Source organism: Typopeltis vanoorti, chromosome 9 (assembly GCF_054136105.1).
Source record: "Typopeltis vanoorti isolate ZY-2024b chromosome 9, IOZ_Tvanoo_1.0, whole genome shotgun sequence".
NCBI classification, from domain to species: Eukaryota; Metazoa; Arthropoda; class Arachnida; order Uropygi; family Thelyphonidae; genus Typopeltis; species Typopeltis vanoorti.
The window spans coordinates 107,430,276-107,447,593 of NC_143557.1; the positions used below are offsets into that span (position 1 = coordinate 107,430,276).

General features: G+C 33.3%; 1 protein-coding gene across 2 annotated transcripts in view; it reads left to right on the forward strand.

Moving 5' to 3' along the window:
- LOC150103396 (ganglioside-induced differentiation-associated protein 1-like) overlaps positions 1-17,318 on the forward strand; it is a 70,439-nt gene that overhangs the window by 26,922 nt on the left and 26,199 nt on the right. For both annotated transcript variants that reach the window (XM_090397624.1, XM_090397625.1), the window contains exon 3: positions 14,020-14,193. In XM_090397624.1, the coding sequence (XP_090253750.1) occupies positions 14,020-14,193 (174 nt within the window). The remainder of the gene's footprint in view (positions 1-14,019; positions 14,194-17,318) is intronic.

Consider the following 17,318-nt stretch of genomic DNA (forward strand, 5'->3'; position numbering starts at 1 on the left):
TAAATCTAAGCGTTAAGAATAAACAATCATTTATTGTCAAATGTTAATTAGTAAAAACAAAACACGTAAAAATAGTAAAAGTATGTTGAATTTTTTCTTGACAATTATTCATAAGACTATTACACTTTTTTATAAAATCTTTATCAAGTAGCTTTATTTTTATCCTCCTACATGTTTCGCCAATCTGTTTCTATTGGCATCCTCAGGGAATACAAATCAGTAAGCACAAAATGAAGGTTACAAACTAGGTTATAACCGATGGTTCTAAATCATACAAAAATTGGTATTGTGCGTGTCTCGTTAACGTGATTTATTCGTGATGACTCATGACGTAATTGTTATGAAAGTTCATTTCTTTGATGTTTAATGATCTGACAAAAGTTTTCCAAATTTCTGGTAAAATTAGACCTTGATTCTTGTTTAGGTTTTCAGTTTTACGGGCGACTGTAGCTGCTTCTTTAAAGGTTCTTGAATGGTAGTTATCTTCTATGTATGGCATAAGGCTCTTATCCCACTCAATGTGATGGTTAGTAGAGGCAAAGTGGCATGAAAGGCCTGAAATGTCTTGTCTGTTATTTCTGACATATCCTATGTGTTCTTTCATTCTCGTTTCGAAGCTTCTAGATGTCTGACCTACGTAACTAATACCACATGAGCAAGGAATATTATATACTCCAGAGTATTTGTAGAATGGGTGAGGATCTTTCGGTGATCTTAAAAATTTCCGAATAGTATTGATTGGTTTGAATGCCACTCTGATCTTGTATGGTTTTAAAAGGTTAGCTAATTTTTTGGAAAGGTTGTTGACAAAAGGAATTGTAATTGTACTGATGTATTGGACGTCATCACGTTGTCGATTTGGTATATCAGTAAATAGAATCTTGTTATAGAGTCTTTTAGGGTAACCATTTAAAGAAAGTTCTCTGGATATTGTGGTTAATTCTGTTAGTAGGTCATCCTTGTCTGTCGTATACTGTATAGCTCTTTTCTTGAGACTATGGATAATGCTAAGTTTCTGAGCTATGTGATGAGCTGAGTTGAAATGGAGGTAACGTCCAGTATTTGTAGGTTTTCTGTATACAGATAGGTTGATACTATTATTGGATTGTTTCTTTATTAAAATGTCAAGGAATGGCAGTTTTTTATCTTTTTCCATTTCTAATGTGAATTTGATGGTATTGTGGAAACTATTGATTTGGTTGAGGTAATTCATTAGTTCTTCTTTTGTATGATCCCAAATGATAAAGATGTCATCTACATATCTGTACCAAATTTTCGGTTTTGGAAAGATCTGGGTTAAGATTTTTTTCTCTAGATCTTCCATGAATAAGTCAGCACAAGGAGGTGAGAGGGGACTACCCATAGCTAATCCAGTGAGTTGTTTGTAGATCGTTTCTTGCCAAATGAAATAGTTAGAAGTTAAACAGTGATTGAACAAAGTAGTGATGTTTCTTGGGAACAATTTGTCTAAGATGTTGATGACTTCAACCACTGGAATGTTAGTAAACAGAGATGTGATGTCCAGGCTTGCTAGTATATCCTCTTCAAAAATAGGGATGTTTTTTATTTTATCTATAAAATGTTTTGAGTTTTTAATATAAGTATCCGAGACGTGAATGTGTTGTTGTAAAATCTTCGCAAGATACTTGGATAGTTGGTAAGTGGGAGAATAGATTCCATCAACTATTGGACGTAATGGAATACCTTCTTTGTGAATTTTTGGAAGACCATACAATCTAGGAGTAAGTGGGTGCATAGATTTTAATTTTTTTATAATTTCTATAGGCCAATTATTCATTCCACGTAATAATTCATTGGTGTCATTATGATTTTTAGTGGTAGGATCTCTACTGAGAACTTCATATACAGACCTATCAGATAATAGATTTTTAATTTTTTCTTTATAATCTGAAGTATTTAATATAACTGTATTATTACCTTTGTCGGCTTTGAGTATGATGATATCTTTATTATTCCTTAATTTGAGAAGCGTTCTTCTTTCCATTTGGTTAGAGTTGGTGTTAGGAGATCTTGACTGAGCTGAAAGGATTATGCTGCTTTTTAATCGCAAATCATTAGCTGTGGGAGCTGGTAGTAATGAGAAGGCTTTTTCTAAGTTGCAGATGAACTCTATTTTAGGAATGACAGTGGGTTTTAAAGCAAAGTTGAAACCTTTTTTGAGGATAGAGATCTCAGGTTTACTTAAAACGTGTTTTGATAGGTTAATTATCACTTGCTTATCTGGTAGAGAAGGTTTGCAGTTGTTATGATTATCATACAGTAAATTAAATTTATCAATTTGTGTCCTTTTGCTGTGATTAGATGTTTTGGTAAAACTGTGGTTAATCATATTGTCTAATAGTTGCCATGTCTCAGCGTCAAGATTATTAGAGATATCTGTGAATAAATTATAGCACTGTGAGTCTATTTTGCTAAGCATGAATCTCGTATGGCAAATTCTTTCTCTAAGAAGAGCATACGAAGTTCGTTGGTAAATCAAGTTGGCCTGTCTAGTTTTATAAAATTGTTTCAAACGAAGAAATTTTGGGATCACGCTATTGTCTCTACATCTTTTTAAAAAAGTCAGATGGTTTAAATACCTAGCTTTTTTGCATTTTAAACCTTCGAGATTGCGTACCTTTTGTTTGGTGAACTCGTTGATCCTGTTCATTATGTTGAATTTTTTCTTGACAATTATTCATAAGACTATTACACTTTTTTATAAAATCTTTATCAAGTAGATATTATCTTTATTATCAAGTAGACTTTATCTTTATCAAAAATCTTAACCCAGATCTTTCCAAAACCGAAAATTTGGTACAGATATGTAGATGACATCTTTATCATTTGGGATCATACAAAAGAAGAACTAATGAATTACCTCAACCAAATCAATAGTTTCCACAATACCATCAAATTCACATTAGAAATGGAAAAAGATAAAAAACTGCCATTCCTTGACATTTTAATAAAGAAACAATCCAATAATAGTATCAACCTATCTGTATACAGAAAACCTACAAATACTGGACGTTACCTCCATTTCAACTCAGCTCATCACAAAGCTCAGAAACTTAGCATTATCCATAGTCTCAAGAAAAGAGCTATACAGTATACAACAGACAAGGATGACCTACTAACGGAATTAACCACAATATCCAGAGAACTTTCTTTAAATGGTTACCCAAAAGATTCTATAACAAGATTCTCTTTACTGATATACCACATCGACAACGTGATGACGTCCAATACATCAGTACAATTACAATTCCTTTTGTCAACAACCTTTCCAAAAAATTAGCTAACCTTTTAAAACCATACAAGATCAGAGTGGCATTCAAACCAATCAATACTATTCGGAAATTTTTAAGATCACCGAAAGATCCTCACCCATTCTACAAATACTCTGGAGTATATAATATTCCTTGCTCATGTGGTATTAGTTACGTAGGTCAGACATCTAGAAGCTTCGAAACGAGAATGAAAGAACACATAGGATATGTCAGAAATAACAGACAAGACATTTCAGGCCTTTCATGCCACTTTGCCTCTACTAACCATCACATTGAGTGGGATAAGAGCCTTATGCCATACATAGAAGATAACTACCATTCAAGAACCTTTAAAGAAGCAGCTACAGTCACCCGTAAAACTGAAAACCTAAACAAGAATCAAGGTCTAATTTTACCAGAAATTTGGGAAACTTTTATCAGATCATTAAACATCAAAGAAATGAACTTTCATAACAATTACGTCATGAGTCATCACGAATAAATCACGTTAACGAGACACGCACATTGTCACGCACAATACCAATTTTTGTATGATTTAGAACCATCGGTTATAACCTAGTTTGTAACCTTCATTTTGTGCTTACTGATTTGTATTCCCTGAGGATGCCAATAGAAACAGATTGGCGAAACATGTAGGAGGATAAAAATAAAGCTACTTGATAAAGATTTTATAAAAAAGTGTAATAGTCTTATAGTAAAAGTATATTGCAAATTAAGTTCTTAATGACTCCGATGTTTTTGGGTCTTTGAATTACAAATTCTTTTGATATCAGACACAATATTAGAAAGTTGAATTCTCATATTTGGTGTAGCGTCGAATCTGTTCCTGGACTTTGATTTGGTTGCAGCATAATATGAAAATCCTGCCTCGCATAAATATGTCGTTGTAAAAGGAAGTAAAACAAAAATAGCTAGTTTTGACATGCTTGTCCAGAAATCATTTATTGGCAGTTCCTTGTATTTTTGTTTTAAATCAGAGTCACTAATTAAATCAATTAGATTTTCATAGTCACTTGCGCTGAAGCCTGCTGGCTTAGCTGTCACTGTAAATGGATTCAGAACCCAGGAATTGTCCTCACTGGATTTTGGAAAATATTGCAAATGGGTTGATTGCAAGTCATGCAAGTGTTCTAAAATTACATTAGATATTTCTTCATTTACTTTAGAATTTATTTCAGTCAAAAATTCATGCAAGGTGGGAAAACAATCAAAATTATTCTGTTCAACTTAAAAAATTATTCCTATCAAAAGATGCAATTTTATCTCTTGTATTAAAAATTGTAATATTCTTTCCTTGTAATGATAAGTTAATTTCATTGCACTTTGTAAAAATATCTGCCAGATACGCAAGACTCATCAATCATGAAGAATTTGTTAATAATTCAATAAAATTTTGTCGTAAATTAAATGACATCAAGAAGACCATTAATGCACAACGAAGTTCAAAAAGCCTCAATAATGCTTTTCCTCTGGATAGCCATCTCACTTCGATATGTAATAAAAGTGCGTTATGGGCACAACCCATTTCATCGTACAAAATTTTAAATAATCTGGATTGAAGTGGTCGAGATTTTACATAGTTGATCATTTTTTTGGCTTCATCCAAAATAGTTTTTAAATATGTACGAATTCTTTTTGTTACTAGTGCTTGTGTATGCAAAACACAATACCTTTTGGTGGCTCTTGTAGCTACTTGCAGGATATGTGTTACAACTCCCTTCCTCTTTCCTACCATTGCTTGAGCACCATCTGTACAAATATCAATACTTCTCCCAACCGATTTCCTGTTTTGCAATATAATTATTAATACAGTTGAATATATCTTCTCCGGTAGTTTTTTCTTGATGATATTCGAACATGAGTAAATCTTTTTCAATACTTTTATCAAATATGTAACGAACAAACACTAGTAATACAGCGAGTCTTGCGACATCTGTAGATTTATCCATTTGCAGTGAATATTCACTGCAGTCTAAGTCGATGAATTAGCTCTTTTTCTATGTCAGCAGAAAGATCTTTGATGCGGTGTGAAACAGTATCATTTGATAATTGTACTGCATCTATTTTTTTAGCAACCTGCTCGTTTAACATGCATGATACAATGTCTTTCACACAAGGCTTAATGAGTGTCTCACCAATGTATGAGCTTCACCATGAAGTGCAATGCGGTAACTCACGCGAAAAGACGCCTTTGTTGCATTTTCAGTTGTGGCAATTGTAGCCATTTGAAGTTTAAATTTTTCTAGCGAGTCATGTCATCTCTTAAAAAAATGTATATATTTTCCTTTGTAATCAGTGTGTTTCGTTTCGAAGTGCCTACGAAATTTAGCTGGAGCCAAAGAACTGTTTACTAGTATTTTATTACATAAAACATCAGGAGCATGTGTATTGCCAATACACGTAAATCCATAATTTAAATAACTTTCATGGTACTTCCGTTTTGGTCCCTTCTTATACGACACTTGTTCTTTAATATTAGCTTTTGAAGAAACCACAGTTTGTAATTCCATATCTTCTCCAATCATATGAGTAGATGTATCAGCAGAAGTACTTGCTCCTCCTTGTGTTAAAGTTTGTCTTTAAACAAAGAATCCATGGCTATGTTTTCAATAATATTCAAATTCCAATATTTGTCAGAGCTATAATAAAAACAAATAGAATTTTGTTGTAAAGGTAACTTTAGTATAAAAAACAATAAGATTATAAATAAGAAATGTCGAATAATATAAAAGTAAATGAATAATGCAAAATAGTGAAAAAAGACTGCAACACACAAAAGTAAATATATGAATTGTAACAATACTTTAATAGATTTAGTTTAATCCTTTATCCCAGTGAGAGCAAACAAAGTTTGCGCCTGAAAATATCTTCAGGACTAAATATAGTGTTGTACTATCTTATCCAGTAAGTAGTGCAACACCAAGGCAACTCGTGGCAAAGGTGGAGCAAGCTACCAGGCACTTCTAACCCAGTATATCTCCCATAATGCAAAACACATTTCCTATCCTATGTGGATATGTATACTGTTATGCATTAAAGGGATTGGCCATCTACCCAGACTAGTTTCGACCTTTATTGAGGTCTCTTCAGTGGGAGCCAGGCCCAGAGCTGGAGATACCAGGCAGAAGCAGTAGCAAGTCATCTGTGCCTATGGGAGTTGCCAAAAGGTTTATCACCTTTTTTAAAAATTACTCTGGATTTAGAGAAAGATGTTGAAAATTTATTTATCACTAGGTTAGACTATAATAGATTTAGTTTAATCCTTTATCCCAGTGAGAGCAAACAAAGTTTGCGCCTGAAAATATCTTCAGGACTAAATATAGTGTTGTACTATCTTATCCAGTAAGTAGTGCAACACCAAGGCAACTCGTGGCAAAGGTGGAGCAAGCTACCAGGCACTTCTAACCCAGTATCTCCCATAATGCAAAACACATTTCCTATGTGGATATGTATACTGTTATGCATTAAAGGGATTGGCCATCTACCCAGACTAGTTTCGACCTTTATTGAGGTCTCTTCAGTGGGAGCCAGGCCCAGAGCTGGAGATACCAGGCAGAAGCAGTAGCAAGTCATCTGTGCCTATGGGAGTTGCCAAAAGGTTTATCACCTTTTTTAGTTGTATCACCTTCTCCAGCTCTGGGCCTGGCTCCCACTGAAGAGACCTCAATAAAGGTCGAAACTAGTCTGGGTAGATGGCCAATCCCTTTAATGCATAACAGTATACATATCCACATAGGAAATGTGTTTTGCATTATGGGAGATACTGGGTTAGAAGTGCCTGGTAGCTTGCTCCACCTTTGCCACGAGTTGCCTTGGTGTTGCACTACTTACTGGATAAGATAGTACAACACTATATTTAGTCCTGAAGATATTTTCAGGCGCAAACTTTGTTTGCTCTCACTGGGATAAAGGATTAAACTAAATCTATTATAGTCTAACCTAGTGATAAATAAATTTTCAACATGTAACAATACTTGTAAGAAAAGTACTAAACCGTATCAAATAATGTAAAAGCAGTTGTTCAGTAACAAAAATTAAACAGTTCGAAATAAATCATATATTAATTATAAAATTAGTTAAAAGAGTAAGAAGAATTCTTTTATTTTTTAAAAGTCGCATCGCCTACTCCCTATATACGGGAATAAAAAGGCGTCAGCTGATTTGTTTTTTTTTTTACGAGGGCCCGATCCCAAGAAATTTACTCGTAAATACCTTTCCAAATTTTTTTAAAGTTCATACATTAACATAAGTATTAATAATTTATTATGGCATAATTATAAAGAGTATTAGTACACTTATGTATATGGTGTGGCATGTTGACAAATATAAATTACATTTAAATTAGTTATCAATCACTGGATTAATGAAATGTTGTAGCATGTCGCAGTTTATTCAGGCAAACATCATTAAATTAATTTGTGCTGATTTTCATTTACATTTCCCATTCTGATCACGAAATATATTTATAATATTATTATAAGTACTTACGAGTGAATGCAGACTTTTTCTCCTGTGTGCTGGTAGTTTTCCCCTCCTTTTTGTACATCCTGGAGATCGCTTTGTAGGCTTCAGGTGGATGACTCACTATCTGTTCCGTCACAAACACCTTCAATAAGAGATTTCTCAATACCAAAATTAAACAAAGTGCGTTGTCTCTTATTCATATCAGATTTTAACTCTGTAATCCTATTACTTTTAAAAAAATCACAGCACTCCGGTTTCAGAACAAGCACTTACACACTGCAATACGAACTTGCGAAGAAATTATTCAGTAGTAATAGATTTGAGAACCAGATACAGACTACCTTGATCTTCAATTTCAGTGGAAAAATTTGCTGATTAGTCACTGATATTTGCAACGCAGATGTTATTTCGTTCAGTTTTGAGAACACGCCACCCATTGTTGTAATCGGCTTGTAGGCAATTTTTATGATCGGTCATAAACGGCGGTATTCTCTTTCCCGATTGTTGAAAGATTTCAATGTGGGAAAATTAACAATAATTCATGAATACTTCCATGTTTAAAAATATGCTGCTTGGTCACTGACATTTGCTACATAGATGGCATTTCCTTCATTTTTGAGAACAGAGGATATGCCATCACTGTTATAATCCGCTTGCAGGCAATTTTTATGACCCGTCATAAACAGTGCTATTCCCTTTCCCAAATGTTGAAAGGCTTTCTATGTGTGAAAATTAACGATACACAGATGTTATTAAGTGTTCTGGGTCTGAGCTTTTCGACATATTCACGAATATTATCCTCCTCGGAATATTTTTACTATAAAATATTTATTCGTGAAAAATGCTTAGAAAACTAAAATGACAAATTTCAGAACTTCTCGCGGAACACAGTTTGAGAAACCCTGCTGTAGATGATTCATCATCTTGGTCGATTGCCTCTGACTCCTTTCCACTACTTCCTTATCACCAAAAATCCCAGATGATTAGCCCTGTGCACAGTAATCCAGATGTGGATGTATCAAGACCTTATAAAGAGGAATGATAACTTCCTTATCTCTGCTTGTTAGTGTGTTCTTCAATAACTAAGTACAGTAATGCCCTGCTTGCAACACTTTGCTTTACGACAGGAGACAATCCACTTATACTATGCCTTTGAGCAGCCAAATTATATGATACTGCATATGCTTATTACAATGGTTTTCGTGAAATGATGCTCTCATAGATCAACCAATACCCAGTTTTAGTGAACTGTTGTTTTTGATGTCATTGCCCACTACATTTCTGTCTGTTTTGGTGTTTCACTGAAAATTATAAGATGATTATAACTACAGTCAACCCTTCAACAATGTGGAGTTAAGGGGCTGACCTCCCCTCCCCGAACAGTTGAAAATCTGCGTATAACTTTTGACTCCCAAAGATTTAACTACTAATAGACTACTGTTGACTGGAAACCTTACCAATAACATAAACAGTTCATTAACATATATTTTATATGTTATATGTATTTTATACTGTAATCTTACAATGAGCCTCCGTAGCTCAGTCGGTATAGGCGAAGTCCTTTGGTCGGAAAGACCTGGGGTCGATTCCCGTCAGTGACGAGAGGAACCTTTATCTGATCTCTTTCAACTAAAGGTGAGTTTAGTCGGTCTCATATGGAGGTAGAGGGTTTTTTCACCCCGAAACTCGGGTTTTTCGTTCCTCAGAACAGGCAAACCAGCCCAGTGAACACACACTTCTACAGACATAACACTCTCCTGGAATAAGGAGTATCCAACCTATTCTGTAGGGATTTCAGTTTCGAATGCCTACATGGTAAAGTGTGGGTCTATGCGAGAATGTAATCAGGACAATCTTACAATAAAGTAAGCTAGAGAAAAGAAAATGTTAATAAAAAAATCATAAGGAAGAGAAAATGCATTTACAGTACTATACTGTATTTATTGATACCATAAGTTTATCTATTTATAAGCTGAATCATCTGTTTGTCAGTACCTACATCAATGTTGTCTTATATGATACAAAACACTGTAGATGTTGTATGTGTTATTAATACTAGAAATGAAAAGATAATGTGCAAAAGAAATTCATATTTATTTGCAGGTATAACGATTCATGCATTAATAATGAAGAAGCAGTGGTATGATTGCTTTATGGTAGCCTAGTGTAATCAATATGATTGCTTTGCAGTAGCCTAGCTTATATGTTGAAAGTTTATTTTTCACTTGGTTAGACTATAATAAATTTAGTTTAATCCTTTATCCAAGTGTGAGCAAACAAAGTTTGCACCTGAAAGTATCTTCAGGACTGGGGTAAGGTGGTACAACACCTTGTCAGTATCCTGAAGTAAGGTGGTACAACACCTTGTCAATATCCTGAAGATACTTTCAGGCGCAAACTTTGTTTGCTCACACTTGGATAAAGGATTAAACTAAATTTATTATAGTCTAACCAAGTGAAAAATAAACTTTCAACATCTTTCTCTAAATCCAGAGTAATTTAATAAAAAGGTGGCACACCATTTGGCAACTCCTATAGGTGGAGATGACCTTGCTAATGCTTCTGCCTGGTATCTCCACTTGGGCCTGGCTCCCACTGAAGAGACCTCAATAAAGGTTGAAACTAGTCTGGATAGTGGCCCTTCCCATAATGCATAACATTATACATATCTGCAAGGAGATGTGTTTTGCATTATGGGAGATACTGAGATAGGAGTGATGTTGGCTTGCTCCACCTTTGCATCGAGTTTCCTGGTGTTGTACCACCTTACCCCAGTCCTGAAGATACTTTCAGGCACAAACTTTGTTTTGCTCACACTTGGATAAAGGATTAAACTAAATTTATTCTAGCTTATATGAATGAATTATTATAGGAATGAATTGTTATAAAATTTTTATTTTATAATAATTAATAACAGTTAATTTTATGCAGTTATGATTTAACTACATCTTTATGTTTGCTTACATTTCTTTTGACTGCGAATGCACCATGTATGGTCTGTAAGTTTTGATAAATTTTGACTTTTTATAATTGTGTATATTTTATAGTAGTAAACAATAAAATAGACTAGTATCTACATATATTTTATGCATTCATGCCATACCTAACTTTTTCTTAAATGTTTTGATATTTCTAGGCCATGCAGTTCATCTGTAAGTTTTTTTTTTTTTTTTCAAATTGTCACAAATCTCCAAAACATTTTCCAATATATTTATCGAAAAAAAAAAAATCGACATATAAGTGGACCCACTCTGTTCAAACCCATGTTGTTCGAGGGTCAACTGTATTATTTTATTTTATTGCTGTTAATAATGGCAGATAAAATTCAAAGTAAGGACGCTGTTGCTTCCAGTGAAAAGAAGATGTATATCCTATTACATTACATACCAGGATTAAAGTTATTAAATTTAGTGATGATCTGTTTTGAACACTGAGATAGGCTGCAGGCTAAACTTTCATTTCACTACTGTTGTTATAGTTGTTAAAAACAAAGATAAAGGAGTTGCCTTAGTGAAGTGAAAAGTACTACACTGGTTAATACTACATTTGCCTGTAAACATTACAGTCTTATTGCTGAAATGGAAAAGCTTGTAATGGTGTAGACAGACAATCAAACTGGTTGGCACATGTGCCCTTAAGCCAAGCTTTTTCGAATAACTTTTTTCATTTGCAAAAGTTATTCAAAATATTTTGATTGTGTATGTGACGTATAAATGCTTTATTTATGTCATTTGTGCATATACTCTATATGACATTTTTAAAAATGTTATTAAACCATTACATGCATCTTTAAAAAAAGGCAATGAATTAGGTGGTCACTCGAAACTAATGTGTTATATGACTGTAATCCTATAAGCTACTTTGGCAACCTTAGCAATATCCTCCTCTAAACTTGAACTCTAGTTAAAATCTGCAGAACTGTTTTAGTTTCGGTGATAAAGAAAGTGATGGATCTTCATAGTATGTAGGCTTCCCCTTGAATTATTGCTTAAAATCTGATTAAACAGAATGTGCTGAAGTTGATCCTGCACCAAATCCTTTACCATATTTCTAGTATTTTAACATTTCTTTCTTGATAAAACTAGTTCTACGATTCCTGGTGCCATTCAAATATACTGTCTTTCTCTCTCTCTCTCACTCACTTCCTGTTTCCCATTCCATCTCATCCTTCCTTTCTTTTTATGTCAGGTTCAGTGGTGACAGGCCACTTAACCTGATAGTAGTAAATCCTGTCTGCTGTCTGTATATTATGTGTGTTCTTCTGGCCAGTTTAGCAGGATAGAAAATTCCCTTCCAGGAAGAGAAGCTATGATAAAGTATTTTTTTGCATCATGTTAGCAGCTTAATTAATACATTCTTCATGCTTTAATGAACCTTCCAGGTGCGTGTAGTTTCCCTGACTATTCATTATTCACTCTTTCATTGAACAACACTTTCTCCAAGAACCATTACTAAACTCATTCAAGTGCACTCTATCTTGATTACAGGCGAATGGTTTGGTTATATTCATTTGGTTTACCAAAATCATCACATTGATCTACTTACTTCACACTATATCTCCTACATTCTGTGAACTGAATCACTCACAATCACAGTTCTGTGCCTGAACTCATTCCTGTTGTATAGTGACAAGATGCTCACCATCTTGGTTCCATTGCCCTTTTTTTTTTTTTGCCTTACTGAACGTCTCTTTCATATTTATCATAGTTTCTTTCATACCATACTTATCTCCTTTCAAATTATTTATTTATATTTGCTGTTATATCCAACCAACACAGTCTTATCGCCCACTCCTACTTACATATAGCTTATTGTGATATATATATATAGAGAGAGAGAGCTCTTCAGTTGTCTCACTAATTTGGCTCCTGGAAAATACACCTGTTTTTGCTTGTTTGTTGCCCAGCAAATATAATCTTAGACATAACTTTACAAATTATATAAATTAAATTGCCTTATTTAAAAATCATTAATGCTCATTAATACTGACTCCCAAATCTATCTCTGTGTTGTGTAATAGGAACTTCAGTAACTCAGTCAGTTTAGGTGATTCCCTTTGGTTGGAAAGACTTGGGTTTGAATCTTATCTGGGACAACATGAAAAACCTTTATAAGCATTTTTCAAGTGATAATGAGTTTACTTATTTTATACAGAGGTGACAAGGTTTTTTTACTCCTGGAAACTTGGATTTTTCATCCTATGAAACATACAAACTAGGCAGTAGAACACATGCAATTGATATCCATGGTACGCTATGCAAATAGGATTAACTGTCCTATCAGAGCATTAATGCGTATTTTTGTGCACACACACAGATTGTACATATAAATACATCCTTTCCTATTTGTACTAGATTCTGCATATATCAGTTTATTCATGGCATTTCATCACCAAGTTGACTTATCTTTTCTGAATCTTAATTCTAGCATTTTAACCACTTTGTTCAATCATACCTTGTTGAATATTTTAGAAATCTTTTCTATCAAGGTCTTTCTATCTTCAATGGGCATATCCATCACTGATGATGACATTGCTACTACAGATATTGTAATCCTGAATATATAATTAGCTTTTAATTAACAGATATCTAGAGATCATTTATTTGCACTGATGCATATCCAGCATGTTTAGATTTGGAATCATATGCTAGATTCTGATGGTTAAATTTCTGAATCTTAATTCTAGCATTTTAACCACTTTGTTCAATCATACCTTGTTGAATATTTTAGAAATCTTTTCTATCAAGGTCTTTCTATCTTCAATGGGCATATCCATCACTGATGATGACATTGCTACTACAGATATTGTAATCCTGAATATATAATTAGCTTTTAATTAACAGATATCTAGAGATCATTTATTTGCACTGATGCATATCCAGCATGTTTAGATTTGGAATCATATGCTAGATTCTGATGGTTAAATTTTTCTAAGCATCACTTAGAATTAATTATTGATTTTTTTCAATTTTTTCAAGCAATAGCTGTTTATATATACACTAGAGATTACAAAAAAAAAAAAAAAGAAGTAAAATATATAAAAAAAATTTGGGCCTTTTATGCTTTCTACATAGGCATCTAAAGAATTTTACTTAATCTATGTGAAATTTTATGGTATAGTCTTGCATATGATATGAACTTCATAAGCTATCCTCAGATACACATATCATTTATTTTAAGATTTTTTTTGTTTCTTTTTAAACTTCAATTAAAATGTGAAAAATTTCAGGAGCCAATATGAATATGCTTATTATGCTTTTAGGAAACATGTCACGTTTATTTCCTGCTAAAGGCACAAGTGAGTATCATAAAGTAAAAAAAATAACAGAACTAGTAGACTCTCTATGTATAGAGATCATTACATATGGCTGCTATTTCTTTCCTGAATACACTAAGAATATGAAGCTAACAACATGTGAAAGAAAAGCACGGATGAGTAAGTATGTATGAATATATATTTTTTTATTTCCTTTTATGTGCAAAAGTTACCATGAATTTTCTCGACAGTTCTTAAGGAATGAATTCAACCTTGAAGTAACTGTACTACTTAATGATTTAATTAATTTAAGAAAAACTCGTTTAATTGAAATTTAAGAAGGAATTTTTCCTTAACATGAATCGAAAAGTAGTACTTGATTTTCTGAGTTATTTACTTTTCAGTTTGTTAGGTATAAATTCTTTCTTAAACTTTTTTTTATTTTAACTGAATTTTCTGTGAATGGCTTTTAATTTTTCTCTTGGACTGAAATTAAAAAGTCTGTTGTCTCATTTCTTCAGAGATAAGATGAAATTTATTAATTTTTCTCTATAAAAGCAGTTACAGTAATCCTTCAATTATTCATTCATAGTGGTAAAGCAATTTGTCAATTGATCAAAGGTTGATCAGAGGTTTGGCAAATAGCATCTGGCACAGCACCAGATGTTATTAGTTGACACGCTAATCCATTCAAAGGTTGGTTAATTGAAAATTTGTTCATTTGAAGGTCATATAATTGAGGTCAGATGTGTGTATCCTCATGGAAGATGTATCAGATACAACACAGTTACCGCATAATTACTAGTTGCCTGTTAACAATTTTGCATTATAATGCAAAACATTACCAAACATGCTAAACATTGTGTGGAAAGGTTTATATGTTCATTGCACATGTTGATTGGATTTTAATGGTATAGATGCGAACACAGATTGATAAGAAAATAACTATTTATTGACTTAATTGCTAATATTTTGCTGGTATTCTATCCAGCGTCTTCAGAGCACACAAACAAAGTTTGTTACTGTACTGCAATCTGGTGTAACTGTGGGACTAGTATGAGCAATTGTAATGTGCAACACAAAGACTAAAGTCCTAATTAGGCACCATCTAAGTTAGAAAAAAAAATGAGAGAGAAAGCACGTATTAATTTGGTCTTAGGATGACTGTCTCCCAAATCTTTGGTAGGTTTATACAACCTCAACAAGTATGGCTGTATAAATCTACCAAAGATTTGGGAGACAGTTATCCTAAGACCAAATTAATATGTGCTTTCTCTCTGTTTATTTTATTTTTTTTTCAAGTTAGATTGCGCCTAATTAGGACTTCAGTTTTTGTGTTGCATGCTACAATTGCTCATACTAGTCCCACTGTTACACCGAATTGCGATTGTAACAAACTTTGTTTGTGCGCTCTGAAGATTCTGGATAGAATACCAGCAAAATATTAGCAATTAAGTCGATAAATAGTTATTTTCTTATCAATTTGTGTTTGCATCTATACCATTAAAATCCAATCAACATGCTAAACATTCTTAAATTATCTTCTCTTTTCTTTTAGGCTTACACAGTGATCCAAATGCATTTTTGAAAATTATGGAGACAACTACCGTGTTTGAATACAAACTTTAGTTTAATATAACTTTAGTTATATTAAACTAAAGTTATATTAAAATAAAATTTAATATAACTGAAATAAAATTTTAGTTATATTAAACTAAAGTTTTTATTCAAACACGGTAGTTGTCTCCATAATTTTCAAAAATGCAAAATAAATTATCTTCTCTTTTTTAACAGCTTAATGGACTTTTAAGGTCTGCTACATTTCTCCATCTGCCTCTATCATAGGCCTCATCCAGAGTAAAGTGTTTCAGCTGTGTTAAGTCTTTTATTATCTCATTCATCCATCATACTTGGGGTTTTCCTGCAGGTCTTTTCTTGCCAGTTTTATTTGTAAGCACTTATTTGATCAACTGGCCATCTGTCCTCCTAACATAGACTAGCCACTCGTTTCTCTTACTTATAAATGGTAGAATGTTGTCTTTGAAACAGATTTTGTAGTTCCTCATCATGTCTTCATTCATGCAGTCCAGTATTCTTATTATAAGTTGATCCAAAAATCTCTCTCAATAGTTTTCTTTCAAATGTAATAAGTTTTCTACCATCTCACTTTGTTGTTAATCATGTTTCACCTAGAGTTTTATAAAGTTCCTTGTATTTTAGCTTACTGAATGCTATGAATACTATAAGAGTACTATGAAAAATGGATTTTGATTTTTTCAATAGAAAAATGTAGATTAATAGAATTACTACTTTTTAATGATTATTCCATGTACAAGAAACAGTACTGTTGATGAATAAACTTATAAGTTGGGAACAATGTGCTCTTGAGACCAAAATGGTAATTTTTAAGTCACTTTGGGCTTCTGATAAGTATGATGTTTATTTTAATTCAACATTGAAATGATCTACCAACCCATGGCTTTCAAGTAAAGAATTGTACATGTCACAGGTTTGAGTTTATGCTTATATCACAGATATAGAGTCTGCACCTCCTGTTGGGGGATTAAGCTATTTGCTTTCTCCTTAGTACTGTGAATAGAACACTTGCTATTTGTTTTCTTCATAGTACTGCAAAAGCCACTGAATTAGCTGTGCAGTTTCTTGTAGGTGTAATTTTGCATTGAACAACAGCAGGAGCAGCACCAGCCTACATTTATATGTGCTTGTGGTTTTTCTATTTTTAACATTTTAAGATGTCATTTTGGTTAGTCTATCTTTAGTAATCTCATAATTGCTTAATAAAGGCTCACTATCACTGGCTAAGATAAAGACCTTCAGAAGGATCCAATTTAATATGCAGTTATATTCTGGCTTTTAATTATAGGTAGGTATTGCTTTGCAGGTTAAGAATGTGATTTGTCATTTCATAATGTCACAGGTTTGAGTTTATGCTTATATCACAGATATAGAGTCTGCACCTCCTGTTGGGGGATTAAGCTATTTGCTTTCTCCTTAGTACTGTGAATAGAACACTTGCTATTTGTTTTCTTCATAGTACTGCAAAAGCCACTGAATTAGCTGTGCAGTTTCTTGTAGGTGTAATTTTGCATTGAACAACAGCAGGAGCAGCACCAGCCTACATTTGTAGGCTGGTGCTGCTCCTGGTGAACGGACGTGCTATCGGAGAGCTCCTGAGAGATTTGTGATTTTTGTTGATTTATTGGTGTTTTGGATTCAATTTAATGGACTTAAGTGTGTAATTTTGGTATATTATTGGAGCTTTATTAGCGTGGTTAGTGTACTAA